Genomic DNA, 27,748 nt, shown 5'->3' on the forward strand with positions numbered 1-27,748 from the left:
GCGAGGCACAGGAGACCTTGCTGTCCCAGCTGCGTGCTCCAAGTCAGACCAAGCCACAGACAGAGAAGCCAGGCTGTCCTCGGCTGCGATGGAGCTACCGCTGCTGCTGCTGGTGGTGCTGACTGGGCTCTGCGCGGGCAGGGTCCTAGGTGAATCTTTTGACTATAACAGGGGAGAGTGGGCTGGTGGTGCTGCCCTCTGGGGAGGTGCACGTGGATGGGGAGGGAAGGGAGAGCGATGGGGTGGGTGGAGGGAGAGGGAAGCTATGGGGAGGTTGGGGAGGGATGCTATGAAGTGAATGGGCAGAGAAGGGGAGGTTTGGGAATGGATGGGTGAGGAAGGACACTCTGGGGTCAGGAGAGGAAGGGAGAAGCTGTGGGGTGAATGGGCTGAGAGGGGGATCTGATGGGGCGGAAGGGTGGGGAGGGACGCTATGGGGTGGGTGGATGGGGAGGGATGCTATGGGGTGGGGAGAGGAAGGGAGAAGCCGTGGGATGAATGGGTGAGGAGGGGAAAGCTGTGGAGTCGAAGCGTCTCTTCCCCTAAATACTTAGCAGAGGGAGAGAATCTGGGAGTCTTCTCTTCCCCAGACGGTCTTTGGCGGGGGGAATCTAACCCCCCTGCGTGTATTGGGAGCTCAGACTGCTGTTGGGAAGCAGTTTGGGGCCTGAGCCAAAGCCCACTGGGGGGGGCCCTTGACCTCCAAGGCGTTTGGAGCAATCAGACACTTGGCGAGTTCATTATCTGCAGTCTGGGGCAGTTACCTGCTGGGGAAGGCAGCCCCGGCTTCAGGATGAAGCTGGGCTGGCTCCCACCAGGGCTTTCCCTTGGCGAGGGGGAACAGGGGCCTTGTCCCAGGCATGGTCCCTCAGCGTAGCCTGAGCAGGAGTTGGGTCTCTCGCTTGGATGGCGATGGGGATAGAGCCTTGCCCCTCAGGCATGTGGCTTCTGAGCCAGCCCATTGTGGGAACGACTGACAGCTGCTGCCTCGAGCGGCGATTTGGTGCCAGCCTGCAGACTCAGTCCAGTTCCCCGCTGCCCCTGTCACCAAATAGTCCTTTGTGGTCAGCTGCAGCAGAGAGGCCACGGAGCTGGCTGGGCTGCGGAGGCTGAATTGCCCTCTCAGGCCTCTTCATGCCTGAGGGGGGCATGTGATCCCAGAAGCTGGTGCTGCCCACGTTGTGCCAAAGCAGGTGAGCTCCGTGGGGCAGCGGGGCTCCCAGGTGCTACCACACTGACAGAACCACCAGGGGAGCTGGGTCCAGGCGGCCAGGCCAGCACAGAAGTCCTGGGCCCGCGGACCGCAATGTGCTGAGCATATCAGCAGGGACAGCGCTCCTGGCGTGGGTTTGTGTTTGCCCAGCAGGGCACAGTGACCCGCTGGTGCTATTGTGTTGCTGCGTCACGACGTGGCTGGGTTCGAGTCACAACATCACACCAGGTCGGGGCGACACTGCCCCCCAGGGGCAGGCAGGGTGCTGCATCAGTACTGATGCCACACGACATCACCAGCTGCCGTGCCCATGAGAACGGGGACTTCCCTGTGCCTTGCAGGATGGCAGCCAGCTGCCTTCTCTCATCGGGCCCCCCAGTTCTCCCCGACACAGGCTGCTCTAATTTCATATGGTGGGGGGGTGGAACTTAGTTCAGCTAAACCAGTGTGAATCTGGCTTGACTCCGGATTCCCACTGCTCTAAGGGACTGAGTTTAGCTGGTCTACAGGAACCTCTTTCCAGTGCTGAGGGGGGCATCCATCACATTGGGCCAGATCCTCAGCTGGTGTAAATCTGGGTCACTCCAGGGAAGTCAAAGGAGCAGTGCCCATTTACCCCGGTAGCCAAATGACGCCAGCTGAGGAGCAGGCCCCAGATGCCAGTAGGGTCCATTCAGGGAATCCAGCTCGCGATCAGAGGCCCGGGCTTGGGCCCAGAAGCTTTGTGCTTTGTCTTAGATTCCTCAGCACTAAGTATGATAACGCTGGATCTGATTGTGATCCAGAGCCACGTCCAGTCCCTTTGTGACTCGTGCTGAGGGACACGCGAGGGTACTGGTGGGTGCGACTGAGCCTTTCTCATCTCGGACACGGATTCAGGTCCACTCCAGGTCAGCAGTGAACTGAGCTGATAAGAGCCAACAGCCTCGTTGGTCGCCTGTGTGAAATGGGCACGACGACTGGAACTATTAACGAGTGCCCTGGCGGGTGGTCTCTGCTGGGAGACAGAGGGCCAGATTTGGCTCTGTTACACTGCTCCAAAGCGGGGCAGGTGGCGTGCGAGAGGAGGGACCAAAGGGAGCCCAATAGAACCCCGAGCCCATCCTGGGCAGCAGGGTAAGCAGCTGTCACAGCTCACCAGCTGCCTCACACTCATTTGAGGGGGGTTACTCCAGATTTACACTGATGCAGCTGAGCTCAGAATCTGGCCCCCAGGGTGTGGAGGCTGAACGGCTGGTCCAGCAATGCTCGCGCCATGGTCACCACTGCCGTGGGCCCGTCAGCCTGGTGACAATGCTGGGGAACACCTGCTATCAGCGGGAAATGAGAAACGGTGGGTTCACCGCCCCTCTCTCTGCTGGGCCCCGTATCCGCCCCGCGCCTCGTGGCCTCACTCTGTGTGTTTGTTTCTCCAGAGATGGTCCCCTACACGCCCCAGATCACTGCCAAGTCGCTGGAAGGGAAGCTCACCGCTACCACCTTCACGCTGGACCAGCCCATCTGCATCTTCGATCAGTACGTGAACAGCACCGATGACATCTGGCTGGTCGTCGCCTTCACTAACGGTACGTGTGGCTCCAGACCCCGCCAGGCACCTTTCTCTCTGCCTACAACAGCCTTTGCTAGCCCCGATATGGCACTGTCTGAGGAGGAAGTTCACAACCACCTCTATTCCCCTTCTGGCTTGTCCTTCCTCCGGCTCACTTGGGAGATTGTAGGGCTGTGTCTCCTCTCTAAGCGTCGCCAATGTGCAACTACGCTGGGTGACTCCCTGCCCTAGTAAAGGCAACGGGGTCAGAGCCCGGCACTAGGGGGCCTGTGTTTTAGTCCTGGCTCTGCAACTGAGTCACTCTGCAGCCTTGGGCTAGTCCCGGAGGCTCTCATTTTCAGAAGCAACCTCTGAACTTGGCTGCCTCAATTCTTTGAGGCCTGAGCTAGCAGGAAGCTACATAAGATCCTCTGTCCAGGCTAGAGTCAGGGAGGGTGGAAAGCTGCCATCCAAATGAGCTGCACTGTGCCCAGCCAAGCGGTACAGAGAGCCAAAGGACACCCTGGCCCCTAATTTAAATAAGTTCAGAGAAATCCGTGTTTGCATGAAATTTTAGGCTGGGCTCTAGAGATTCCTAGGAATGTGGGGTTTGTCACACCGGATCAGGCCGCCGGTCCTTCAGGTTTAGTATCTTGCCTCTAGCTGCGGCTTCAGGAGAACACCTGCTCCATTATGCACCTAGCCAACTGCGCAAGGCTGGGAATGGAGGGGAAATGCTCCTGCAGCCCTCACCTTATGCCCTGGAGCATGACTTTGGATTGCTCATATCTGAGCATGAGGACAACAGCTCTTTATGACTAGATCACTTTACCCAGCCCTTTGAAACAATCCCACTGCAGATCGAGAAGCTAACCACCTGCCAGCATTCCTAGGGGAGCAAGAATCCTCTGGATGCCTAACCCAGCCAGTCTGGCTGATAGTGATCTCACGTTCATCACCCACTGCCCCATTTCCACGAGGGCGCTCTGTGTTTGTAGAATAAAGCCTGGTCTGCCCTTAAAACGGATCCCGGCCTAGCTGTGCTGCCTCTGTGGAAAAACCACTGTCCCTGTGCCAATGCAGTGTAGACGCAGCTAGGCTGACAGAAGACGACTCTGCAGTGTAGAGGCAGTGTCTTGCCCATTCCCCAGCACTGGGAAATCGCAAACGTCCTGTGCATTTCAGCCCAGCAGCATGTGTCTCTGCGGCAAATCAGCGCTGGTTGCAGCGTTAGCCTGTTCTCCGTGCCCGATGTGACGCACTTCTCTCTGTCCCGGCGTGGCAGCACTCTCGCTGGGACCCGCAGGCTTTGGGCACAAGGGTTTCACTGCACATGACCTGGCGATATGCCATCCCCAGGCCACTCTCGCGATTTTGGTTCCTGGTGTGCACGGGGCGGAATTATTGCTGGGGCAGGCACTCGCAGCAGGAGAATACCAGCCTGTGGGCCATCCCTCGTGCGTCCGTTCACACTGCGACACGTACACTTAGGCCCTGAGGCGCTGGCCATTGGAGTCATTGGCAAGACAGCCAGTAATGCAGCAGCTGGGCTGAACACGGTCCCCACCCACCGAGCAGACAGTCAGATCTAGGGAAGGTCTTCGCTGCAGAGTTAACTCCGGTGATCAGCCCCTGGATCTGAGCACCCGGGTTAGCCTCGCAGTTAACTCTGCAGTGAAGCCAGACCCCTGTTCAGGTCACACACTCTAACGCTGCTCTCGCTAATGTAGATCCTATGCTGGCCCAAGGAGCAGCAGCTTGTGCTTTCAGTGCAGATAAACCCAAGCTTCATCCTTATTCACAGCCACAGGGGGATGCTGAGTTTGCTCAAGCAATGACCTTAGCAGTCAGGGGTCTGCCCCAAAACAACCCCCATTCCGAACCTGTGCCTTTCTATACTTCTGGGGTTTGGGGTGCAGATTTTTTCAGTGTATTTAGGGGCTTTTCTAGGCTCCCTATCTCCACAGCATCTGTGCCACTCAGCACCAATGGATTTAGCTTCCCAGCACATCTGTGACATGACGAAGGATTTACATATGGGGAAACTAAGGCACTGTGGGATTAAGTGATTTGCCCAGGGTCAGCCTGGGAGTCAGTGGCAGAGCTGGGAATGGAACGACCATCTCCCAAGTCAAGTACCTTGACCACCAGCCCAGCCCTAATCTGGTAACACTCTTTTCTCTTTCATCCACAGTCACATCCCATTTCAAAAATCCAACCTCAAAGATCCGAATCCCTCCCTACCAGAAGCTGTTGACCGCTCTCCATTACATGACGCTGAAGACTTCCCTAGCCTCCTACCCATGTGCTGAAAACAGTGCCGCTAGCGTGCTCCGGGTTGGCAGTGACACCACCTGCAAAGATGACGGCAGCCTGGAGTACTGCAACGGACCCCTGCCTCATCCTGGTCCTTACAGGTATGACGGTCTGAGCCCAGGCAGCCCAGCAGATAGGGGCCTGGCTGCCTTCTCCCTCACACAGCGGAAATCAGGAGTAACGCCTGGGCAGGCAGCAGGCTCACGCTGATGGCAGCAGGAGGAGACAGTCCCATATAGTTAGAGATTAGAGGTTTATTATCACCTGTATTTGCAGTAGCACCTAGGAACCACTGTCCTGAACCAGGGCCCCACTGTGCAAGGTGCTGTACAGATACAGGATAGACAGATGGTCCCTGCCCCAAAGAGATTCTTGATAAATTCAATCTCTTTAATGTTAACTCCCCCGTCCCATTCCCACCCTCTCTGGCTTTCTGTCTCCTCCAATCAGTGCAGCACCCCAGCAAGCTTCACACCATCAAAGCTTGCTCTTTCCCAGTCTAAAATTCACTCGCGCACCGATTCCAGCACATGCATTTGCTAAGGAGGCTCCTGGTTCTTTTTAACCCACTCTCTGCAGCTGGGCTGGCTGGGGTGCAAGGAAGTTCAATCCTAGTTCCTAGATCACAGGCCTGGCTCTGCCACCTCCTTCCACTCCAGCCACTCAGTTGCCTTTTTTTAATTACCGGCTCTTTAACGAGACGTGCCCCAGCATGTTCATTTCTGCCATCCTCGCAGTCTTGATGCTCTTCCTCACCTGCCGCTCAGGAAAAAGGCATTCCTTCTCTCTTCTCACTAGTCTTCCGTTCTCGCTTTCTCCCCTTATTTCTGAAGCGTTACTCTCCAGCTAGACACCAGCTAACTCCTGAGCATGGCAGGCGGAGTGGTTTGCAGATATCTAATCCCACATGGTGCTGGGGAAAGGGGCATCACCAGGAAAGCAACCAGAGAAGACCCCTGTGCTGGCTACCTGAGAGGAGAATTGGGTTGGATTCTGCCTTTAGTATCCATCCTTCCAGCCTGTTGACTTCAGTGGGGCTGTGCAGGTGTGTCTCAGGGCAGGATCTCACCCAGGAAATTTGCTGGCACTAGAGGGCTTTGCATTTTGGAGGTTTCTACAGACATAGAAAGATAGAGAACAAACCTCTCTTCTACTTCAGAAATAGTTCCTCATGCTGTGTGAGGATAGGTTACTTGCAGAATAACATTCAGCCACTAGATGTCTCCCTGTGCTCCATGCACTTGCAGGCAGGGTGTGGTCCTTGGTAAACAAGGGTAACCATGCTGGAATTTGAGCTGTGTTGCAACGTGTTTGTGTCTCTAGTCAGGAGCTGTATTCTTTAACCAATCCCTCCCACTTAAGGGGGACTTTGAGTCCATACACTGTCAATAAGGTTAAGATTTTGTCACTGTTATTTTTCGTAAATGTCATGGGCAATAAACAAAAATTAATTGGAGCCATAAGCAGGGCTGGCTCTAACTATTTTGCCGCCCCAAGCAAAAAAGAAGAACACCGCACTGCTGTACCCGCCCCACGAGTGCCGCACCACTGAACCCCCCCAGTGCTGCACTGCCAAAACCCCCACCCTCCCGAGCACCACGCTGCCAGAAGCCCTGCCTCCCAAGCGCTGCGCAAGCCCCCGCCCCCTCCAGGGCCGTGCCACTTGAAGACCCCGCCCCCCCAGCACTGCGCCAAGCCCCCATTCCCCCAAGCACCACGCCAAACCCCCACCCCTCTCTGAGTGCCGTGCCAAGCCGCGCCCCCCAAGCACTGCACCACCCAAAGCCCCGCCCCCCGAGCACCGCGCCACCGAGACAAAAAGAAATCCCTCCAGCACTGCCCCGACGAAGCAAAAAAAAAAGAAAAAGAAAAAAGAAAGCTGAGTGCCACGCTGTCCCACCCCAAGGTGCCGCCCCAGGCGCGTGCTTGGTCGGCTGGTGCCTGGAGCCGGCCCTGGCCATAAGACGGGAAAGAGAGAGCTAGCGGGGAGGGGGAATGACAGCTGGACCCTGGAGGGGGGAGCTAAGAGCCCAAGCCCCATCCCGGGTGGTGGGGGGACTGACAGCCCAAGTCCCACTCCCAGGGGGGAGGGGCATACAGCTCCAGCCCTCCGTCCCCACTGCTGACAGCTGAAGCCAAAGTCAGGGAGGTCCGGTAAAGTCACAGAATCTGTGACCTCCGTGACTAAATTGTATCCTTAACCACAACAGTCTGAGTGTCCCTCTTAGCATACAGTGCACCTGCCGATCGCTGTCGTACCTAGGTCCTGAGATACCAAAGGCTAATAATACTGGACATCTGCTTTGGGGGGTCTTTAATCTAGCGGAGAAAGTTCAAATAAGATCCACTGTCTGGGAGCTGAGACTCAATGAATTCAGACTAGGAATAAGGCATAAGTATTTAATAGTGAAGGTAATTAACCACTGGACCAACCGACCGTGGGACCCGGGGCAGTCTCCATCTCTGAAGTCTCTAAGGCCAGAGCGGATGGCTTTCTAACAAGTGCGCTATGGCACAAGTGGGAATTAGGGGCTCGACCCGGGAATGAGTGGGGAAGGTTCTGCAGGAGGTCCAGCTACGTGATCAGAATAGGCCCTTCCGGCCTTGAAAAACTAGGAGTCGGGGTAAAGGTGATGGCAAGGAGGAAGAGCCAGATCCTCTACTGGTGTCATTCACCATAGCGCCACTGAATTCAGTAGAGTTACATCGAGATGTACCAGCAGAAGATCCAATTGATAGGTGTCTTGGGCCAGCTGTCTAGAGACAACCTATGGACAGACAGACCCACGATCTGTTGGTGACAAGTTGGGTCAGTTTTGCTCTCCAAGCATCGTAGGTCTAAGTGGCTTTGTCATTTGCGGCTGGAGCCCTGCCAGATTTCATTGACTTTCTCTCTCCTTTTGTTGCCCGCTCTTTCAGAGTGAAATTTCTCATCCTGGATACCAATGGGTCCAAGGCAGAGACAAGATGGTCCCAACAAATTATGCTGAAGCAAGGTAACCCTGGAAGAAGAGGGAAGGGGCGTCTTTCATTGTAAGCATCTTGGGGGAGGATTCTTGTCTCCTTTAAGCCTTGTAAAGGGGGCTGATCCCACCCCCACTCTCAAGGCAGCACATAAGGGCTTGGGTTCCTGACTCAGCCTCTGCACGCTTTCTGGGGTTTGTTAGACGGGATGGTACATACTAGCCAGAGCTGGCAGTTTTCAGGGTGTCTCCTTGCAGGCTCCCTGTCCCTCCCTGCTCAGAGATACTCAGTCTTTTAACTTCCTGAGTTGTTAATTGGGCTCACCTGGTCTAATTGCCAGGGTGAGTCAGTTTTGCATCTCCCTATAGGCCCTACAGCCTGACACTCGGTCAGAAGCCTTGAGTGACCAGGCTACGTTACAGCTCTCTATTGGGGATCGGACACTAAGCTACCAGGGCATTGGGTCACCCATACAAACCCAGGAGAGGGAAGTGACTGTCTGAGCAGCACTAAGGGAGCTGGCCCTAAACAATCGCAGCTTCCGCCATCCTCCCCCTATTTTCTCTCCTCCCTTCCCTGCTGGATCCCTTCAGTCCCCACCACCGTTCCCAGCACCTCCCATCCCGTCCCCGACCCCGTCCATGCCTGTGGTGAAAGCTTCCCTGCCGTGTGCCTCAGGTCGCAAGGCGCGCTCCATCGACACCTGGCCCGGCAGGCGCAGCGGCACCATGGTCGTCATCACCTCCATCCTCTCCAGCTTCATCGGTGTCCTGGTGATCTTGTTCCTCTGCACAGTCGCCTACGAGTGGTGAGTGCCGATGCCCAGAGGGAGGCGCAGCCCGGCTGAGCCTTGAAGCAGAGATGGGCTAGACCTGGGGGGACAGGAAGCTGTGAGCCCAGGCCAGTGGGAAGGCTCTGGATGTGCCGTCCCCACCTGGCACTCACGCAGCACCGACCCTCTCTGCTCAGCACCCTGGGGTCATAGAACAGCAGCCAGGGTGGGGCTAGCGTGCCCCGGCCATGCCCCCACCCCCCCAGCATGGGGCTAGAGTAGACACAGCCACCCCCGCCGCCCCCAAGCAGCCAGGCTGCCAGGCGCTGTGGGAGAAGGGTTGGATGCTGTGCCCACCGAGCTGCCGGCTTTGGCGCCACGTGGGCCATGCTGCTCACCAGCTGCATGTCTGTGGGTTGTTTACAGCTTTAAGCTTTGGCGGCGAGAGGAGCCTGCAGTCCTGGAGGAGCCACGCGCCGGGTCCTTCAGAGAGAGGGAGTACGACACCCACCACATCCCCCCATCTCAGGCTTCACCCCAGCCCCCCAGCGATGTGCCCCGGCCTCACTCACCAGCCGCTTCGCCATAGGAGCCCAGAGCTTCCCGCAGGCCATCGTCCTGGGCTCAGCAGTCAGCACGCAGGTACCCCCTGAAGCCTGCCATCCCATGTACGCACCCCATGCCTTCCCTTCACACACCCTACTGCCGGCATCCGCTATACCTCAACCCCAGTGTCCCCTACGCACCCTGTGCCCTCCCCATCATGCACCCTGCTGCCAGTATCCTCTATATACCCCAGCCCCAGTGTCCCGTATGCACCCCGTGCCCTCCCCATCACTCACCCTGCTGCTGGCAATCCCTTTAAACCTCAGCCCCAGTGTCCCCTATGCACCCCGGGCCCCATGCCTCCCCATCACTCACCTCGCTGCCCAGCATCCTCTATATACCCCAGCCCCAGTGTCCCCTACACTCCCCAACCTCCAGCGTCTGCCATCATGCACCCTGCTGCCCAGCATCCCCTAGATGCCCCAGCCTCAGTGTCCTGTACGCATCCCATGCCCTCCCCATCACCCACCCTGCTGCTGGCAATCCCTTTAAACCCCAGCCCCAATGTCCCCTATGCACCCTGGGCCCCATGCCTCCCCATCACTCACGCTGCTGCCCAGCATCCCCTATATACCCCAGCCCCAGTGTCCCCTGCACTCCCCAACCTCCAGCATCTCCGTCACACACCCTGCGGTCCGGGGGCCCCTATATACCCCAGCCCTAGTGTCCCCTACGCTCCCCAACCTCCAGCGTCCCCCATCACACACCCTGCTGCCCAGCGTCCCCTATATACCTCAGCCCCAGTATCTCCTACGCACCTCATGCCTCCTCATCACGCACCTTGCTGCCCAGCATCCCCTATATACTCCAGCCCCAGTATCCCATATGTACCCCAACCCCCAGCGTCCCCATTGCATGCCCTGCTGCCCAGCATCCCCTATATACCCCGGCCCCAGTGTCCCCTACACTCCCCAAACCCCAACATCCCCATCGCATGCCCTGCTGCCCCATGTCCCCTACGTGCTCCAAACCCCAGCATCCTTGTCACACACCCCAGGGCCCAGCGTCCCACACTCACCCTGGTGCTCTAGGATCCCCAGCCAGGGCCGGCTTTAGGAAGTGCAGGGCCCAATTTGAACACTTTCAGCGGGACCCTGGCAGGGATGACTTAAAAAGAAAAAAGTGTAAAAAAAAAAGGCTTCCACTTCTTCCATGTATTATTTACTTCCCATAACTATATAAATAATAAAATTGTGTATTATGTACATTGCATCATATATGCTGTTGATTGGTTATTAATGACTGCCGTTTCACATGTGTGGGTCCCTGCCACTCCCTGGGGGTGTGCACATGTGTGGGTCCCCGCTGCTTCCTGCCCCCCTCATTGAAGCAGGTGTGCAGGTTACTGGCCTGGGAACAGCAGGGCAGCAGTGGACATGGAGCTGGTTCAAGGCAGGACAGGGGCTGACTGGAGGTAGGGTCTGGCTGCAGGCAGGGCAAGGAGTGCGGGGCTGGCTGGAGACAGGGGAGTGTGGGGTGGGCTGGCTTCAGGCAGGGCCACAGGGGGGTGCAGCAGGGGTTGGCAGGGCTGGAGACAGGAGTATGGGACTGGCTGGCTTCAGGCAGGGGGGTGCAGCAGGGGTTGGCTGGAGACAGGGCAGGGCGGGCAATGCAGGGCTGGTGCGGGCAGGGGTGTGTGGCAGGGGTTGGCTGGAGACAGGGCAGGGGGTTTGGTAGGGGCTGGCTGTGGGCAGGGGGTGCAGAGCTGGCTGCAGGCAGCGGGGGGCGGGGCTGGTGTGGGCAGGACAGGGGGTGCAGCAGAGGCAGTTGGAGCCCTGGCCCTTTAAATAGCCCCCAAGCCCCCCGCTATCCCAGGGCTCTGGGGGCTATTTAAAGGGCCCGGGGCTCCCCTGCTTCTACCCCTCCCCGGACCTTTTAAATAGCTATGGGAGCCCTGGGGAATGCATGGGGGCGGCGGGGCTCCGGCGGCTATTTAAAGGACCGGGGTGGCAGAGGCAGCTGGAGCCCTGGCCCTTTAAATAGCCCCCAGAACCCCCTGCTACCCTAAGGCTCTGGAGGCTATTTAAAGGGCCCGGAACTCCAGCCGGGGGCATGGGGCTTGTCGCGCTCTGGCCAGAGCTCCAGCTGAGAGAGCTGGGCTGTAGGGCAGCTGCGCTCCCGCCGGCACTTTGGTCAGGGGAGCGGGGCCATGGAAGACCCCGGAGCAGACCGCAGCCGGGGTAAGAAAAAAATTTAGAAGGCACCTAAAGTGCGGGGCCCTCTTAGGCGTGGGGCCCGATTCCCAGGAACCGGGCGAATCGGCCTAAAGCCGGCCCTGTCCCCAGCCCTGGGAGAGGGGAGGCTCCATGCTCCCCGTGTGGGGTATCTAGCCTGGCCTGACCTGCCCTTCTTCCTCCCACTTCCCTGTGGCTGACTTTACAGGACACAGAGCAACAGCTGGGGAAGAAGGGGAGCACAGGCTACGCCCTCTGCACCTGCCAATCAAAGGGTCATTTCTATTAACTCCAAGAGGCAGCTGCCTGGTGCATGGGGCTGGGCATGGGTGACGCTCAGGGCACCTCGGTCATTTGTTTCTCGCAGGCTTTATTCACCTCCTGGACCTATTTATGAAGCCAAAATAACTGGAGGAGCTAGTGGCAGGGCAATCCTGTGATGAGAGCCGAGCTCCATTTACAGAGCTGGAGGGATTAAAAAGCCCTTGACTATCCCCTCCCTGGCTAATAGCCCCCCTGCTCTGATCCCATTCTGTCCTATCAGCGGGAACATGATGCTGCTCCAGGTTCACATGGGGCAGGGCCGGGCCCCGTGCCACGCTCCTCCTGCGCGCCGGGGAAGCTTGGGCCTGGATCTAGAATCGCGATCCTGTCACAGACGCAAATTCCAGCCAGAGGTGGAGTCGGCTGATTGGCACCTGAACACACAATGACCCCTCAGCACCGCACCCTCCCCACCACCTGCAATTGACGCAGAAGCCTTCAGGCTAGAATGACAGCCCTGCCCTTGCTGGGCCACCATGAGCCCTGGCGCACCTGTGCTTTCATGTGCTGGGAGGCCAGAGCCCAGGGATCTGTGCACAACCCCTGCTCACGTCAGTGTGGCTTCGGGGAGGTGCCTGATCTCTGACGGGAGCCCTTTCCAAAGTCTGCAGCCCTGCAACAGAGCCAGCCCCTGGACCCCTCGGACCAGCAAGTGCTGAGGAAAGAGGTCAAGCCAACCCCCTCTCGCCCCTGCTCTTCCCAGATCTATCCTAGGAGTCTAAGATTTCAGCCCCGCAGGACCCCAGCCAGGCCCCAGGGGAGGAGCAGGGACTCACCCCAACACCCATGGAAGTCACTGGGCTCTGGAGCAGGCCCCCAGCTCAGCAGGCTGCAGGAGGGAGCGGTCCCTCCAGGAGATGGAGCAGCCCAGCAGCGGTGCGGCTTTAGATGCTTTCCCCTCCAACCCTCAGAACTTGTATAAAGGACCAGGGCCCAATCTCTCTCCCCTCCCCCATTGGAAGCCAGCCTCAGGGACCAGCTGGCCGGCCGGCCGACATGAGAGGTTCAGCTCCTGTGGTTATTGTATATCCTGCTGGGGGAAGGGGGATTTCTCTTTCCAACTCATCAGTGCCCAGCCAAGTAAACCGTAGTTTGCATTTTTGACCCGCTGCCTCGCTGTCATCCTTTGCGCCCTCCGCAGCGGTCCCAGTCCAGGGACTCTCAGCCCTTGGGCCATAGGAGGGAGCTGTTCTACAGAACAGCTGATGAGACACCACAGGCCCAGAGGGTCCACGCAGCTCGCGTCCCAGCCTGGCTGGGCGTTACCAGCCCCGCCATACCCCATCAGGAATGCCAGGCAGCACCCCGTGCCATCTTGTGGCTGAGCAGCATAACTGCAAGTAAACGTACCATTACCGTGTGCGCAGCCAGCGATGCCATTTCATGCTCTTGCACTTATGCGGTGCCTTTCATCCAAAGGGACGGTGCGGCGTGCATTGGAATCAGCCTGCGCAGTGCTGTTTAGTGCGGCCCAGGGCAGTGCCTGTTCTTCCCCAGCCTCAGAGGTGCCCAGGCCAGCCATCTTGCTTCCAGCATGTCTCATGAAGTCCTGGCCCCGTTCTGTAAGGAGGGGAGTGTTGTCATGGACAGGAACGGGGCAGTGTGCCTTTTCTAGTGTCTGCTGCAGGGAAGCCACCAGCCCCTAACACAGCAACAGTAGGGGGGTGTCCCTAGGCTTTGTACATTTGTAGCTAGTACCTAGTTAGTAACACGCTGATCTGGAACTCAACCGTGGCCATGTGGATTCCTCAAAATCTTACACGCTCGAGGGCCATCGGTGTGGCCTAGTGGCTCGAGCATAGGCCTCGGCAAATCACTTTATCTTGGTTCCCCCTCTGTACAACCACGATAAAAGTAAGCGCTTTCAGATCTGCTGCTGGACAGAGCCGGGTGGTATTAGTGGTGTGGCAAGAGCAGAGGTGGATGAGGGGTTTGTGGGGCCCTGGGCCAGAGTGGGGCCCCCCCCAAACCTTCTGCCTGCAGTCCCTCCTGCCCCACCTCCCCACCCAGTGCTCCTGCTGGAGATTGGAGCATGGGGGCTTTCCTCACTCCCAGGTGGGTGGGGAGAGTGAGACAAGCCCTCACTCCCCAGCAGGAGTGCTGAGCGATTCGGGGCATGGGGGTACCCCAACTGGCTGGGCCAATCCACCTCTGGGCAAGAGCAATAACACATCGTGTCTCATCCGCAGGAATTCAGTGTTATTCAATGGCCTTTTCCCCTCAGGGCAGAGGGCATGGTATGGCTGCATGGCCTTTCTAGGAAAGCCTTCACCTCTGCTTTCCTCTTGGACAATGTCCCTGAGATTCTGCGCCTCTAGACTCTGCTGATCAGGTCCTGGCACAAACACCTCCCTCCTCTCCCTGCTGCCATTTCTGCTGGGGAGGGGCAGGAAGGCCTGGGGCGGGGAGAGGGGAGATGCGATGGGAGTGGAGCGGAAGGAAGGGTGTGTGAAAGAGGAGGATGGAGGAGGAGACCAGCTCTGACATTTTGAGGGACAGGTGGGGTTGGCTGCTGCAGACTAGAGAAGGGAAGGAATTGTAAAAATCCAGGTGTGCCCCAGAGAGCAGCAGGAGAGTGGGGAGCGGGTGGCGGGGGAAGCGACAGCTCAGCATTGTTCTGTGCAACGCTCAGTACAGAACATTGGGGTGGGAGAGGATCTCTCAGAACAGAACAATCCTGCTGGTTGCCGCCTCGGGCAGCCCATGGGGCGGTCAGGGCATGGTGCAAGTAGCACGGGTGGCAGTGGTGTGCAGTGGGTAGAGCATGGGGACTGGAGATCAGGAGATGGGGTCATGGCTCCCTCTGGGACAGTGGCAAGTTCCTTCCCCTCTCTTTTCCCATCAGTAAAACCAGGTCAATGACCCTGGCCTGGTGCGAGCAGTAGCTTCTGTTTTCTTCCTGAGCTGTAGAGAGGGGGACAGGAGCTGTCTGTCCTGTGAGCAGAGGCTCCATGGGCCTGGGGTGCGATCATGTCATGAGTGGGGCTTACCCCGGCATGGAGAAATTCTTCAGCTTCTTACACACACACACGTACACACACACACACCTGGCCTGTAGCCCTAACCAGCAATCCTCTAATAAATCCAGCTGTCCTACGCGTCCCCCAATGAGTATATCTCTAGCTGCTCTCTGCTCGTTTGACTGTTAGTCGGTGACCAGTTACTCTAAGCAACCAGGGGCACTGTGCCACTAGCCACATGGGTAGGCAGATAAGCTCAATGTTTATCTTCAAGCATTTTTTTCAACTTTGATCGATTTCAAATTTTCCCAGTTGCAGGAAATTAGGGGACAAGGATCAGGCGGGAGCGGGGGATGGTGTGTTTCAGACAATAATGATTTAACGGCAGCAGCCGCTGAGATGCTAAAGCATTAAAAACCCTTAAAACACAATTGGTCAGCACCACATGTGGAAAGCTACAAAGTCAACCCAAGAAGGACTCCAGGAGCAGGTGTCTCGCTCTGCCTGGCGGCACGTTCCGATTAGCAGCACCAGAAATCTCTTCTCCTCGGTTTGTGTGTGCGCCTGCGGCAAAATCGACGGTGACCGATACAAACCTGATCCTTCCCAGGGCTGGAGACCTGCTCCAGTCCTGTAAGCCCAGGGGAAGGCACCGCTCCCCCCTGCCCCAGAGCTGGAGCTAGCCCGGAGCAAAGCAGAGATCGGAGCAGCCACAGGGCTCCCCTCCCGGGGCGGGGGAGCAGGGTGCCAGTGCTGCCACATGCCATCCCTAGGTAGCTCTACCTCCCCATGGTATGACAGCAGCTGAGTCAGGTGCAGTTGGAGCAGCCCAGCCCACTGCAGACAGGTGCAGTGTCCCTCCCCTCTCCGGCACTGTGCATATTCCCCATGGGCTGGCAAGGGAGATGCCTGTCAGGTTTGCTCACACGCTCAGTGACCCGAGCAGGGGAATGCACGGGGGAAACTACCACACCCACCTTGTCTCATTGCATTCAGTGCTAATGCCTTTTACTGGCTCAGCTTCTGCTGGTGAGAGAAACAAGCTGTGGAGTTTACCCAGAGCTCTTCTTCAGGGCCATCCAGAGCTAAAGGCAGGGGCTGCTCGTATCCCCTGCAGCCCAGGCACAGAGCGGGACCCCAACGCTCAGCCGTGGGTCACGCAAGCACTGGGTGCAGCCTGTGACGAAGTGGGAATGTTCTTAATGTTTTCTCTGAATACTGTGGGTGCCTCAGTTTCCCCTGTGCCTTTCTTAAGTATCTAGGGGCTGGGATAAGGGTGTGTGGTTGTTGCAGAGCAGTGGGCCAGTGTGATGCTGTCTGCACAGAGAATGGCTGACACCCTGTCTCCTGGCAACTGATAGCCTGAGCCCTTCTCCTGCAAGGTGTGAGCTGAAGGCATTGGAGAACTAAGAGATCAGGTGCCCCCCTGGCCCAGGAAAGGGACAAAGGCTGGAGGAGGAGCCAAGGGGTGTGGCTGGGGGGGAGCTTGCTGGAGGGGGTCAGTTTGAAGCTAACAGCCAGCTTCTTCCCGCATCCTGCCTCAGACAGTCACCAGCAGCACCTGCTTCAGAGGGTTGTGCAAGAAACCCTTCAACTACGGGGCAACCTGCCACCAGGGAAAGACTGCGGAGGCCAGGGACTGGACTGCAGGGGCCACTGTTGGAGGACGGGATACTGGGAGGGGTGGACCTTTGGTCTGACCCAGTAGGGCCGTTCTTATGGAGTGACTGATCCCACATCAGGTAGCTGTAACTCACTCATTAGCTTTTCTCTTCCAATCAATCACCGTTTCTTTTGTCAGCCACTCCTCTTGACTTGATTGTGGTCAATCCTGAGTTACCCTCCTGAGCTGCCTTCCTCCCCACCAGTCCTGCTTCCTGCTCCTGCTGATTCCCTGTCCGCCATGCCTGGTGGAATCACACCCCTGCCAATGGCCCATTAAGGAAGGATGAAGCCCCCACCCTGTGCCAGTCCAGTGCATGGCAACCCAACGTGCTCACGACACTAGTGATGCTGATTTTGATCACCTGCGGGTGGGGAATACAATGCAATCTGACTTCTCATCTATTATGCAAATGGTATCCCCTCAATTCTGCTCTGCATTCAATGTAATAAGAGCAGAGAAATTAAGAGGTACAGACAAGGCAGACATATCAGGATGGAATCTGATCTCGCTTTCCCAGTTCTGCGCCGTCTGCAGTGGATTTACCCAGGGTAAGGGAGATCAGAATCTGGTTCTGTGCGCTGCTGCTCGCAGGCCTGGTTGACCCAGCTATGTCGCTCGGGAGTGTGAAAAACCCACAGCCCTCAGCGCTGGAGTTAAGCCAACCTAACCCCTGGTGTAGACAGCACTAGGTCGATGGAAGAATTCTTCCATCGACCTAGCTACCGCTTCTCGGGGAGGGGGATTACCTACGCCAAGGGAAGGTAGTGTTTACATTAAAGTGCTACAGCAGCGCAGCTGCAGTGTAGACGAGCCCTGAGTTACACCAGTTTAAATCCGGAGTAACTGCACTGAGGGGAAAGAAATTACTTCACGTATGTGCCAGTGTCACAGAGATCAGAATCTGGCCGTCTGTGTTTGCAGCTGAGGCTTGATTCGGGCTGGAGTGCTGATGAGCTGGAGAGGCAGGAGCTGCAGAGAGGTGTGGGGGGAGATTGTTTGGAAGGGCAGAGAGAAGTCTGGTGCTACATAACTGGTAGGAAGGGAGAGAGGAGAGAGATATGCTGGAGCAAACCAGGGTCATCTTGAGTACTCCCTGGGGATGCCAGGGCAGGGGGCCATGACACTGGCCTGGTGTTAAAAGGCGAGCCAGGCTCCCATCTCTGTATGCAATGTTAGATCAGTGCCCCCAGGGAGCTGGCCCAGGGAGGGCGATACAGGACAGCTCTCTCCAGTGATGCCCCTGTCCCTGGCGCTGCCAAGCCTGGTGGGCACTCATGCACAGCAAATGCTCCCTAAGAAACTGGCCTGACCTGTTTGCTGTCAGTCAGCTCTTGGAGGAGAAGAAAGGAATGCATGTGTCCAGGAGAGGGGAGGGTACAGGCGGGGCCCACAGGGGCCGGGACACAGAGACCGTGCAGCCAGCGATCCTCTCGGCACTACCGCCCCAGCTGCCGAACCGCCAAGAGCCCAGTTCCACCAGCTGCCACCGGAATGCCCCTCCTGCTGGCACTACTCCTGCTGTCCACCACCACCTGCCCCATGAGAGGCCAAGGTGAGTCTTGGGGATGCTGCCTGGTGCTGCAGTCTGGTGGGGAGGGCAACGCAGGGGCGATTCTGAAGGATGGAGCTGGGAATGCCTTGGAACTGCCGGGCAGGGATCCATTCACGCTGAGCCGGCCTGCCACCCCTGTTGGCGACCAGCCCTCTCCTCGAGGCAGCACTGTTGCAGGCGGGCAAGTAACCAATCGGGGATGGGAGCCAGGCGCTCAGAAGCAGCAAGGCGACGGCTCGGCTTGGGGCCTGTTTACTGAGCTAAATCCTCCCTGAGCCGTGCCTGGCGCACAGCTGCAGGTCTAATCCACACAGCCACGCTGTTAGCAGCTGAAACCGCAGAACGAGGCCCGAGCCGAGCCCCGGCCAGCCAGGCTCAGGCAGACGCAGGCATCTGTCATTGGACCCACGCTGGGAAATTGCAGCATGGGGCAATCCGGGGGGGGGGGGGGGCGCTGTTTGCAGAATATGGTGCTAGTATGAACACAGTCAAGTTCAGAGTGCGTCAGGCACCCACGGGTGCTTCTATAGGGATCCATCTAAGGCTCAAAGTTCTGCCATATCGGAAGCAAATCGCCCCCTGGCTGGAGAGGTGGGATGGGGGTTTCTGCCGGGAGAGCAGGTCTAGGGTGACCAGATATCCCAGTTTTATAGGGATGGTCCCGATATTCGGGGCTTTGTCTTAGATAGGCAGCTATTAACCCCACCCCGTCCCGATTTTTCACACTTGCTGTCAGGTCACCCTCAGCACGTTCCTCCTGTTCATTAACGATAAGGTCTTGACTCACGCACTGGTCATCCCTTTGTGATTAGCCCTCCTCATATGCCCGGAGGTGGTTGGTTCTATCCCCATGCTCCTGATGAGGAATCTGATGCCAGGAGGGAAAGGGACTCACCCGAGATCACGTGGCTCGATCTAGCTGCCTCTCTGGGTGTGTGCATGGCCTAGAGTGACCAGATGTCCCAATTTTATAGGGACAGTCCTGATATTTGGGGCTTTGTCTTATATAGGCTCCTATTACCCCCCACCCCTTGTCCTGATTTTTCACACTTGCTGTCTGGGTTCCCTAGCATGGTCCCAGCCCTGAAGTACATGTGCCCCTCCTGAGCTCTGGCATCATGCCTCCCAGTCCCCCAGCATCAGTAGCGAGGTGCCAGGTGCTGTACAAACACCAAACGAAAAGGTGGTCCCTGCCCCAGAGTTTACAATCTAATTGAGCTTGATAGTCTTTTCCCTTGCATCAGCTGAATGCCACCAGCTTCATTGCAGTTACTGCTGATTCCATCCAGCTGGAGAGCGGGATTTCTACCTTCGTAACCCTTCTCCATTTTGTTCTGCTGCTGCAGTCAGTCAAACTAGCAGGGGGGAAATATCGGTAAAATTGGGTGGTACTGTCCCAAGCTCCACCCACAAGCCAAGTTCCACCTACTAATGGTGCCAGATGAGACCCCCACTCCCAGTAGCATGCTTGAGTTTCATTAGGCTTCAGAGTGAACAGTCCATTGGAATTAATAGAGACAGTCTGCATCTCTCTCAGAGCCACTGTTTCAGGCTGATGGCAAACTCAGGGCTGGGCAACACAAGTTGTACCAATTCCACTAAATTGGTTTCTAAGCTGTCTGGTTTCCACGTGAAGCTATATCAATAATAGTCACTCTTCATCCAGGTTAAGAAGCGTGTCAGTGTTGTAATTCAACTGATTTAGAAACCACTCTAGGTGCAGTTTGTGTGTGTGTGGCCCAGGTAGGGTGATCGGACATCAAATGTGAAAAATTGGACGGGGTGGGGGTAATAGGAGCCTATATAAGAAAAAGACCCCAAAATCAGGACTGTCCCTATACAATCGGGACATCTGGTCACCCTTAGCCAGTGGTCCCCAACCTTTTCGTCTGGTGTGCGCCAGATGAAGGACCGTGGCGGCGGTGGAGCATCCGTCGAAATGCCGCCAAATTTCAGCAGCATTTCAGCGGCGACGCCTCTCAATGACGTCACTTGCCGCCGACAAGTGACGTCATCTAGAGGCGTAGCTGCCGAAATGCTGCCGAATTTCTGAGGCATTTCGGCAGATGCTCGAGCGCCAGCCAGGACGTGGGGGCATTTAGGGCACAGCGTTGGGGATCCCTTCCCTAAGCCCAGGCCTTGGGCAGACAGCAGTGCATCACTGCATGTCTGGGTCACAGCTGGAATGTTTTCTGTGCAACTGGAGGGCCTGGAGACTTTGTTTGCTTTTTTTTTTTAACCAAATTTTTAGATCCTGGAGCACATATTGCAGCCACCGAGGGAAAGTCATAATTACACCTTCCCCTCATCCAGCACTTCTCATCCCTAGCCCTCAAAGCGCTTTACAGAGGAGTTCAGTGTCCTCAGCCCCAGTTGGCAGATGAGGAAAGTGAGGCACAGAGAGGGGAAGTGACATGCCCAAGGTCACCCAGCAGGTCAGAGCTGGGAAGAGAATCCAACTCCCCTCAGTTCCAGAGCTCTGTTCACTAGGCCATGCTCTCTCCCCCTTGCTGTCATCAGCTCGCCAGCCCAGTTCAGCAGCAGCCTGAGTTTCAGAGACATCTTGAGGTTTGCTCCTGCATTTCTGCAGCTGCATTTCTGCCCCCACGGTGACCTGCCAGCTCAGAGAGTAGAAGGTAAGTGGCTGGCTACGAGCCTGCTCCGACTCATGGTCTGTCTCCTTGGCTTTCTGCAGTCGTCACCATTCCACGTGAGCCTGCAATCGCTGCCCTGGCGCCGGAAGGGAACATCACTTCTTCCACCTTTGTCCTGGAGCAGCCCCGCTGTGTCTTCAACAACACTGTTAGCGACACCGACGAGATCTGGTTGGTGGTTTCCCTCAGTAGCGGTAGGTGTCATTCCTGCGCATGGGACGCGCTTTGCTCAGCAGAAGGATCTGCGATTGCAGGGGCTACTGACATAGCCCAGGGGCTTTGTACTGAGTGTACGCTGGGTATCAGGCCCCCACTCCACAGCTCAGCGCAGGCACTGGGAAGCCTGGCCCTGCCAGGGAGTCCTGACTGGCTGGCGATGGGCAGACAGGTGAAACGGGCCTCTCCACCCTGCCCCGCAGAGCCCTCGTTGGCTAGAGATCCTGCCCGTACTCCTGCTGCCAGCTCCCTCTGATTGGAGACTGGGGATGTCCCTGCAGAAGGGACCACGCAGGCTGCAGGGGAAGGCATGTGCTGGCCTGAAGAGATGCAGCAGGTCCAGACAGAGCCAGACGGGTGGGGCACAGGCCCGTAGAGCTGCCTGTGGCGTGTTCCCTGTGAGCACTGCATGGAAGAATCAGCCACTCCCGAAGGGCAAATAGTGAGGTGAGGAGGTGAGGTCGCTGGAGGCGCAGACAAGACTCTGGCTGATAGAAGGAGAGCTTCCCTGTGGCCTCTGACTGCTCTTAGCAACAACACCAGGGTTCTGGGGCAGATCTGTGCATTTGAGCCGTTCCCTGCCAGAGCCAGTAGCTTCAGAGCAGGCACTTCATTGTGCAAGGGCATCAAGCTAGGAGAGCAGGTGCTTTCTCTCCATGTGTCACCCTCATTAGAGTCCCTACAGGTGCCAATTTTTGCCCCGGCCTTACTGGGCTCTCTGCCTCAATAATTTCCTGTGGCAATGAGTTCCACAGATAAATTATGTTGTGTAAAAAAGGAAATGTCCTTTCCATGCAATGAGTGTGCCGTTCTCAGGGCTGGATGGCTCAGGGGGTTAGAAGACCAAGGCTTTTGCCTTAAACCCACTGGGACAAGTCCCCCCGGTGGGAAGTGGCTGAAAGTCCTTGCCACCTGGCTAGATGTTGAGTGGTCTACAGGGTGGGATTGCTCATGAATCTGGGCCAGGCAGGGAACAGGGGCTCCTCTCTACTGCCACTCCTCCAACACTTTGGAGCCCAGTTTGATCCGTATTGTTCCGTAACTGGAGAGAGTCCATTGGTGTCCGAAGACTTCATTCTCCCCTAGCTTATGTGGGTGTCGCTCCGGAGTGACTCCATTGAGGTCTTTTCTCGCACTGTTGTAAATCAGGAGTAAAGCGTTTAACTTGCTTTTCACCGTTGTTCCTGCAGCGATATCCAATTTCACCAACCCCACCTCCTTGCAAAGCCTCCCTCCCTTCTGGCAGTTCCCAGAGACCCCCAATTACATGACCATGGGCACCTCCTCCTTAAACTACCCATGTGAAAAGAGCTCGGGCCAGATCACGGTGCTGCGCGTCGGGAACGAAACCGGGTGCGTTTTGGACAGATCAAGACCAGATTGCAACGGCCCCCTGCCTGGCCCAGGGCCCTACAGGTGAGCTGCAGTGGCTGGGCTGTCGTGTTCATGTGCTAATCCCAGGGCAGCACAAGAGATCTAGGTACACTTCGTCCTGCCTCAGAGCCAGGGGATGGCCTGGATGTGACCCCTTGCAGCCCCTTCCAGCCCCACATTTGACACATGACTCCACATTGACAGGGTAACAAGCCTTCTGGATGAGGGGGAAGTGGTAGATGTGGTATATCTTGACTTTAGTAAAGCTTTTGATGCTATCTCGCATGATCGTCTCATAAACAAACTAGGGAAATACAACCTAGATGGAGCTACTATAAGACGGGTGCAGAAATGGTTGGAAAACTGCTCCCAGAGAGTAGTTATCAGTGGTTCACAGTCATGCCGGAAGGGCATAACGAGTGGGGTCCCGCAGGGATCAGTTCTGGGTCCGGTTCTTTCAATATCTTCATCAATGATTTAGATAATGGCAGAGAGCTACACTTATAAAGTTTGCAGATGATAACAAGATGGGAGGATTTGCAAGTGCTTTGGAGGATAGGATTAAAATTCAAAATGCTCTGGAAAAACTGGAGAAATGCTCTGAAGTAAATAGGATGAAATTCAATAAGGACAAATGCAAAGTACTGCACTTAGGCAGGAACAATCAGTTGCACACATACAAAATGGGAAATGGCTGCCTAGGAAGGAGTATAGCAGAAGGGGATCTAGGGGTCATAGTGGACCACAAGCTAAATATGAGTCAACAGTGTAACACTGTTGCAAAAAAAAGCAAACATTCTGGGCTGTATTAGCAGGAGTGTTGTAAGCAAGACATGAGAAGTGATTCTTCTGCTCCACCTCGCGCTGATTAGGCCTCAACTGGAGTATTGTGTCCAGTTCTGGGTGCCACATTTCAGGAAAGATGTGGACAAATTGGAGAGAGTCCAGAGAAGAGCAACAAAAATGATTCAAACATGAGCTATGAGGGAAAATTTTAAAAACTCGGTTTGTTTAGTCTGGAGAAGAGAAGACTGAGAAGGGACAGGATAACAGTTTTCAAATACGTAGAAGGTTGTTACAAGGAGGAGGGAGAAAAACTGTTCGTCTTACCCTCTGAGGACAGGACAAGAAGCAATGGGCTTAAGTTGCAGCCAGAGTGGTTTAGGTTGGACATTAGGAAAAACTTCCTGTCAGGGTGGTCAAACACTGGAATAAATTGCCCAGGGAGGTTGTGGAATCTCCATCATTGGAGATTTTTAAGAGCAGGTTGGACAAACACCTGTAAGGGATGGTCTAGATAATATTTAGTCCTGCCTTGAGTGCAGGGGACTGGACTAGATGACTCCCAAGGTCTGTGATTTCTATGGGTCTGTGCTGTCTGTATTGGAGTGAAATCCCATAGAACCTCCCTTCCAGCGAGGAGAGGGGGATCCCCCTCTGCACAGCGCCAGCCCAGAGCCGATCTGTCACTTCAGAGCTATGTGGAGGGCATCAGTGGTGCCTTTTAGGCCCGTCGTGTTCCCAGGGCATTCCTCCGTCTACCTCTCCTCATTGCCCACAGGGATGGGTGATCCTCCTGGGGTACAAGGGCAGATCTGGAGCTGGTGCAAACTGGGGTAACCCCAGTGACCTCGAGAGAGCGATGCCAGTTTGTGCCAGCTAAGAATCAGGCCTCTTAAGCTCATTTCCCACCCCTCCCCATCTCTTGATATTTCTGCAGGCTTGGGGTTGGCGTTGCTGGGAACAGAGCCTGTCACAGGCTCACCCCTTCCCTCTCCCCAGCTGCTTCCCGCGCCCCCTTGTGACCGTGAGCCCCCAGCCTGTGCATTTCCATGTCCTCTTCCCTTTTCTCTCTTCCCAGAGTGAAGTTCCTTGCGATGAGTCCTGCGACTGGCCCCAAGGCTGAGACAAAGTGGTCAGCCCCCATCACGCTGAAAACAGGTAACTGCCCGTACAGCTCAGTCCCCGGGAGATGCAGGTGGCGCCAGGGTTCTGACTGCCCCAGGCCGGCAGTGAAAGGAGAGAGTGAAGCATTAGCAGGTTCCGGTGGGAGGCGCGTTTGGCCTGGGCAATCGGCCATGCCAGAGAGGTTTTGTGGGAAGCGGGTGGAGGGGGACGGCCACATAAAAAGAGGAGTGTCTGGAGAGGGGGGAGAATGGTGACTTGGAACAGCTGGGCTCAGTTCGTAGCTCTGCCGCAGGCTCCATGTGTGGGCAACTCACTTAGCCTCTGTGAGCCCCAATCCCCACCTGAACTCTGGGGATAATCGCCCGGCCCTGCCGCACAGGGGTGTTGTGAGTGTCAGGGCTCAGACGCCGCTGGGAGCGGAGCCGCAGAAGAGTCTAAATGGCTAGAAAGGGACATGTCTGCGTTCATCTCTATGGCCCTGGTCCGGTGACTTACAATGTCTAGTGCTTTTCCCCAGCAGATCTCAAAGCCCTGCACAAAGGAGGCTAGTGTCATGCTCCTTATTCTACAGGTGGGGAAACTGAGGCCCAGGGCAGTGAAATGACTTGCCTAAGGTCACCCGACAGGTCAGGGACAGAGCTGGGACTAGAACTCTCCTGAGTCCCAGTCCTGTGCTTTATCCACTAGGCCACCCTGTTTGCTTCTTAACTTTAAGCACATGACTGGTCCCATGACACCCGGGGCATTAGAAGAGTTATTCATGTGCTCGGAGTTCTCTCCCCTCCAGCCCAGGGGGGTCTCTGCCAGTGACTGTTTCCCCTTCCCCCACTCTCTTTTCCAGTGAATGACCCCGCCAGCATTGACACCTGGCCCGGAAGGCGTAGCGCGGGTATGATCGTCATCACCACCATCCTCTCCATTCTCCTGGCTATCCTGCTGGCCTGCTTCATTGCCACGCTGGTCTATGGATGGTGAGTGCCACATCCAGGGGGCGGGTGGGCAGGGCCTCGGTGCTGATCAGAACTGTGGGAGGCCTCCATTCCCATTTCTCAGTCCCCCTCAATCCTTCTCCTAGCCCCCTCCAGCCCTACACTCCCATAGCAGGGGAAGGTCACCAGCTTGAAGTAGCAATAACCCTAAGTGCCTGGTTTCCGCCTTCAGCGCCCCCACTACAAACATTGTCCCAGCATGACTGGTCCCTGTGCTGGGCAGTGGGCAGCTGAACCAAAGGAGGAGGGTACCTGAACAGGTGAGCTTCTGCAGAATGAGCTTGGCCAGGGACAGGTTTCACTTTCCAGGCCTTTTCAAAGGAGGTATTTCTCTGGCCTCGGTTCATCAGGCATCTGCCGGGCAGCGCCTTGTGTCTTGCGCTCTTAGGTTCTCTCGTCACAGGGTGTGTTTGCAGTTTGAGCTCTCCTATCTGAGCCTGTTGGATATCGGAGCAGCGAGGCCAGGGCAGCACGGGCCTCGGCGCAGGCTAGTCCTGCCAGGAATTATCCAGGGTTCCCATCCAGTTCGCACACCCTGCACTGAAGCTGGTGCTTCTGGGGCACTATTTCTCCAGGACCAGAGCTAACTCCATTAAAGTTGGCTCGAGTAAATCACCCCCTAGGACTGCAGGCTAGACCCACCCTGAGGAGAGATGTGTCTGCCGTGGTTAGCGCAGCCAGCGTGGCTCTGATTTCAGCACACCTGGCTCTGGAGCCACACCTCATTAATTCCTCTCCTGCCCCAGAACAGTGCAGGCTGCAAGGGCCCGGGAGAGGTGCCGGGTCTTGGCTGGGATGTTAAAGCTCTCATGGAGATTCAGACCTGGACTGAATTCACTGTAAGGGGAGAACCCGCCATAGGCCTGGGAAGGTTGTCCCATGTGCTGTGTTTATTCACTTCTGAACCTGTGCAGAGATACCCTGAGTCCCAGTTCTTGGGCTCAGCGAAGAAGCCCAGCCCAGGGAGTAACTGGGGATAATTAGAAGGGTCGGGGGGAGAGAAACTGACTTGTAACGGAGTCGCTCACAGCAGCAGTGGGCAGAGATCTGACTGTATCTGACCCAGTGGCTTAGGTTCGCCCCCCTCCCCACTCTCTGGAGCACCCCTTTGGAGCCCCTCTGTGGAGCCCTGATCTGCTGTCCCCCTTCCTTTGGCAGTTTGGACATTTCCGAGAGTGCGGAGATAATGGGCAAGCAGGACCCAGTGACAGTGAAGAGATACAACACCCACCATATCTACGACCAGCCTGCTTTCAAGAACTGAGCCCCTCCCACGAGACAGCCACCCCCTGCTACAACCCCATCCCATCATGCGGGAGCTCCTCGGCCGACTCTCCGGCACAGCCTGTGTGCGCCGTGAACAGCACCGGGAGAGGCGGGGACCTAGGGACAGTGATCCTGGTGGAACTCCCCCGCTTCTCCGCAGTAATAGTGCCAGTATCAGCTGAGAGCCCTTCCCCCTGCTCCTGCCAGGCTGTTTCTGCTCCCTCCCTTCCTCTCTCTGCGGCATTCGTTAGCCGAGCTGAGTCCCAAGCCCCAAACCCAAATACTCCAGTCCCAAGCTGCAGACTCAGAACCTGGTCCTCCTCCTAGTGCTGATCCGCCAATCACCCCTGACCTCCTGGGGGAGATTTGACGTTGGTGTCAGTCTCTTAGGCTCGGGCGCTGTGTCAAGAACCCAGTAGCCTGGGGCCAGTGTTATTTCCAAGTCTGTGGTACTTGAGCCCAGGGGGCAGTGGCCCCCTGTGGGTCTCTGGCTGCAGAGGGCTCATTCTCCGGACTGCAAGGCCACTCCTAATCCCTTGCTCGCTGCCCATGTCTGAATCCAGCTGGCCACGTTCCCTGGCTGCCCCGATGTCCGCTGGGGTCCATGTCTGTGCCACCAATTTTGGTGCACCATTTCTCATGGGAGAGCGCTAGCCCGCCTGGACTGCGTATGGTCCGGTGTGATCAGACAGGCTCAACCCAGACAATAAGGATCTCCTTGTAGAGTCCACTCCAGCCAGGCATGGAAATCCAGACCGGGAGATAATGGGGGCCCAGACGCCATGGTGATGGGCAGCTGTAAATCCAAGCCAATTCTCCACCAGCATCCCAGCATCTCTTTCCCACCAGGTGAGGCACATTAACTCCCCCAAGTGTTAGCCTTAAAGTGAGGAGGCCTCTGGGAATAACGGAGAAGCCGGACTGGATTTCCACGTGCTGTGGGAATGGATTCTGCCTGCAGTTTGTAGGATCCTAAGCAAGGTACCTTAACCCCCACTTTAAAAGGGTTTGGGGGGTGGGGGAGGTGGTTCAAAGGAACCTCAGGAAGTTGGCCACCCTGCACCCTGGAATTTCACTGGGTCTCGGGCCCCTCATTCCCCTCTGTGCTTGTGGAAATCCCAGCCAGCGTTCCCAGGGAGGCAGAGGCCAGGCCTGTGTGGCAGGGCCATTCCCCGTCTGCTTCTTCAAACGAACAATTAAAACTGACTGTCCCCAAGACAAGTTTCGCTGTGAGTCGTTGATGGCTGAGTGCAATCAGCCTCAGGG

At 56.6% G+C, this 27,748-nt stretch overlaps 1 protein-coding gene across 1 annotated transcript; it reads left to right on the forward strand.

The window, feature by feature from the left end:
- LOC127037668 (uncharacterized) lies at window positions 1-26,981 on the forward strand. Its single transcript, XM_050929683.1, has 12 exons — window positions 1-149; window positions 2,629-2,778; window positions 4,936-5,158; window positions 7,977-8,053; window positions 8,700-8,829; window positions 9,220-9,375; window positions 17,972-18,075; window positions 20,771-20,923; window positions 22,136-22,361; window positions 24,181-24,260; window positions 25,069-25,198; window positions 26,375-26,981. The coding sequence occupies exons 1-12, from the start codon at window positions 89-91 to the stop codon at window positions 26,478-26,480; spliced, it is 1,596 nt and encodes a 531-aa protein (XP_050785640.1). The 5' UTR covers window positions 1-88; the 3' UTR covers window positions 26,481-26,981.
- The last annotated feature ends 767 nt before the right edge of the window (window positions 26,982-27,748 follow it).

The sequence above is a fragment of the Gopherus flavomarginatus genome, chromosome 19 (genome assembly GCF_025201925.1).
Source record: "Gopherus flavomarginatus isolate rGopFla2 chromosome 19, rGopFla2.mat.asm, whole genome shotgun sequence".
Lineage (NCBI taxonomy): Eukaryota > Metazoa > Chordata > Testudines > Testudinidae > Gopherus > Gopherus flavomarginatus.

Coding starts and splice junctions, on each gene's coding strand:
- LOC127037668 (XM_050929683.1), top strand. CDS start 89: ATGGAGCTACCGCTGCTGCTGCTGGTGGTGCTGACTGGGCTCTGCGCG. Junction 150..2,628: donor CTGCGCGGGCAGGGTCCTAG/GTGAATCTTTTG, acceptor TTGTTTCTCCAG/AGATGGTCCCCTACACGCCC. Junction 18,076..20,770: donor CTGCCCCATGAGAGGCCAAG/GTGAGTCTTGGG, acceptor GGCTTTCTGCAG/TCGTCACCATTCCACGTGAG.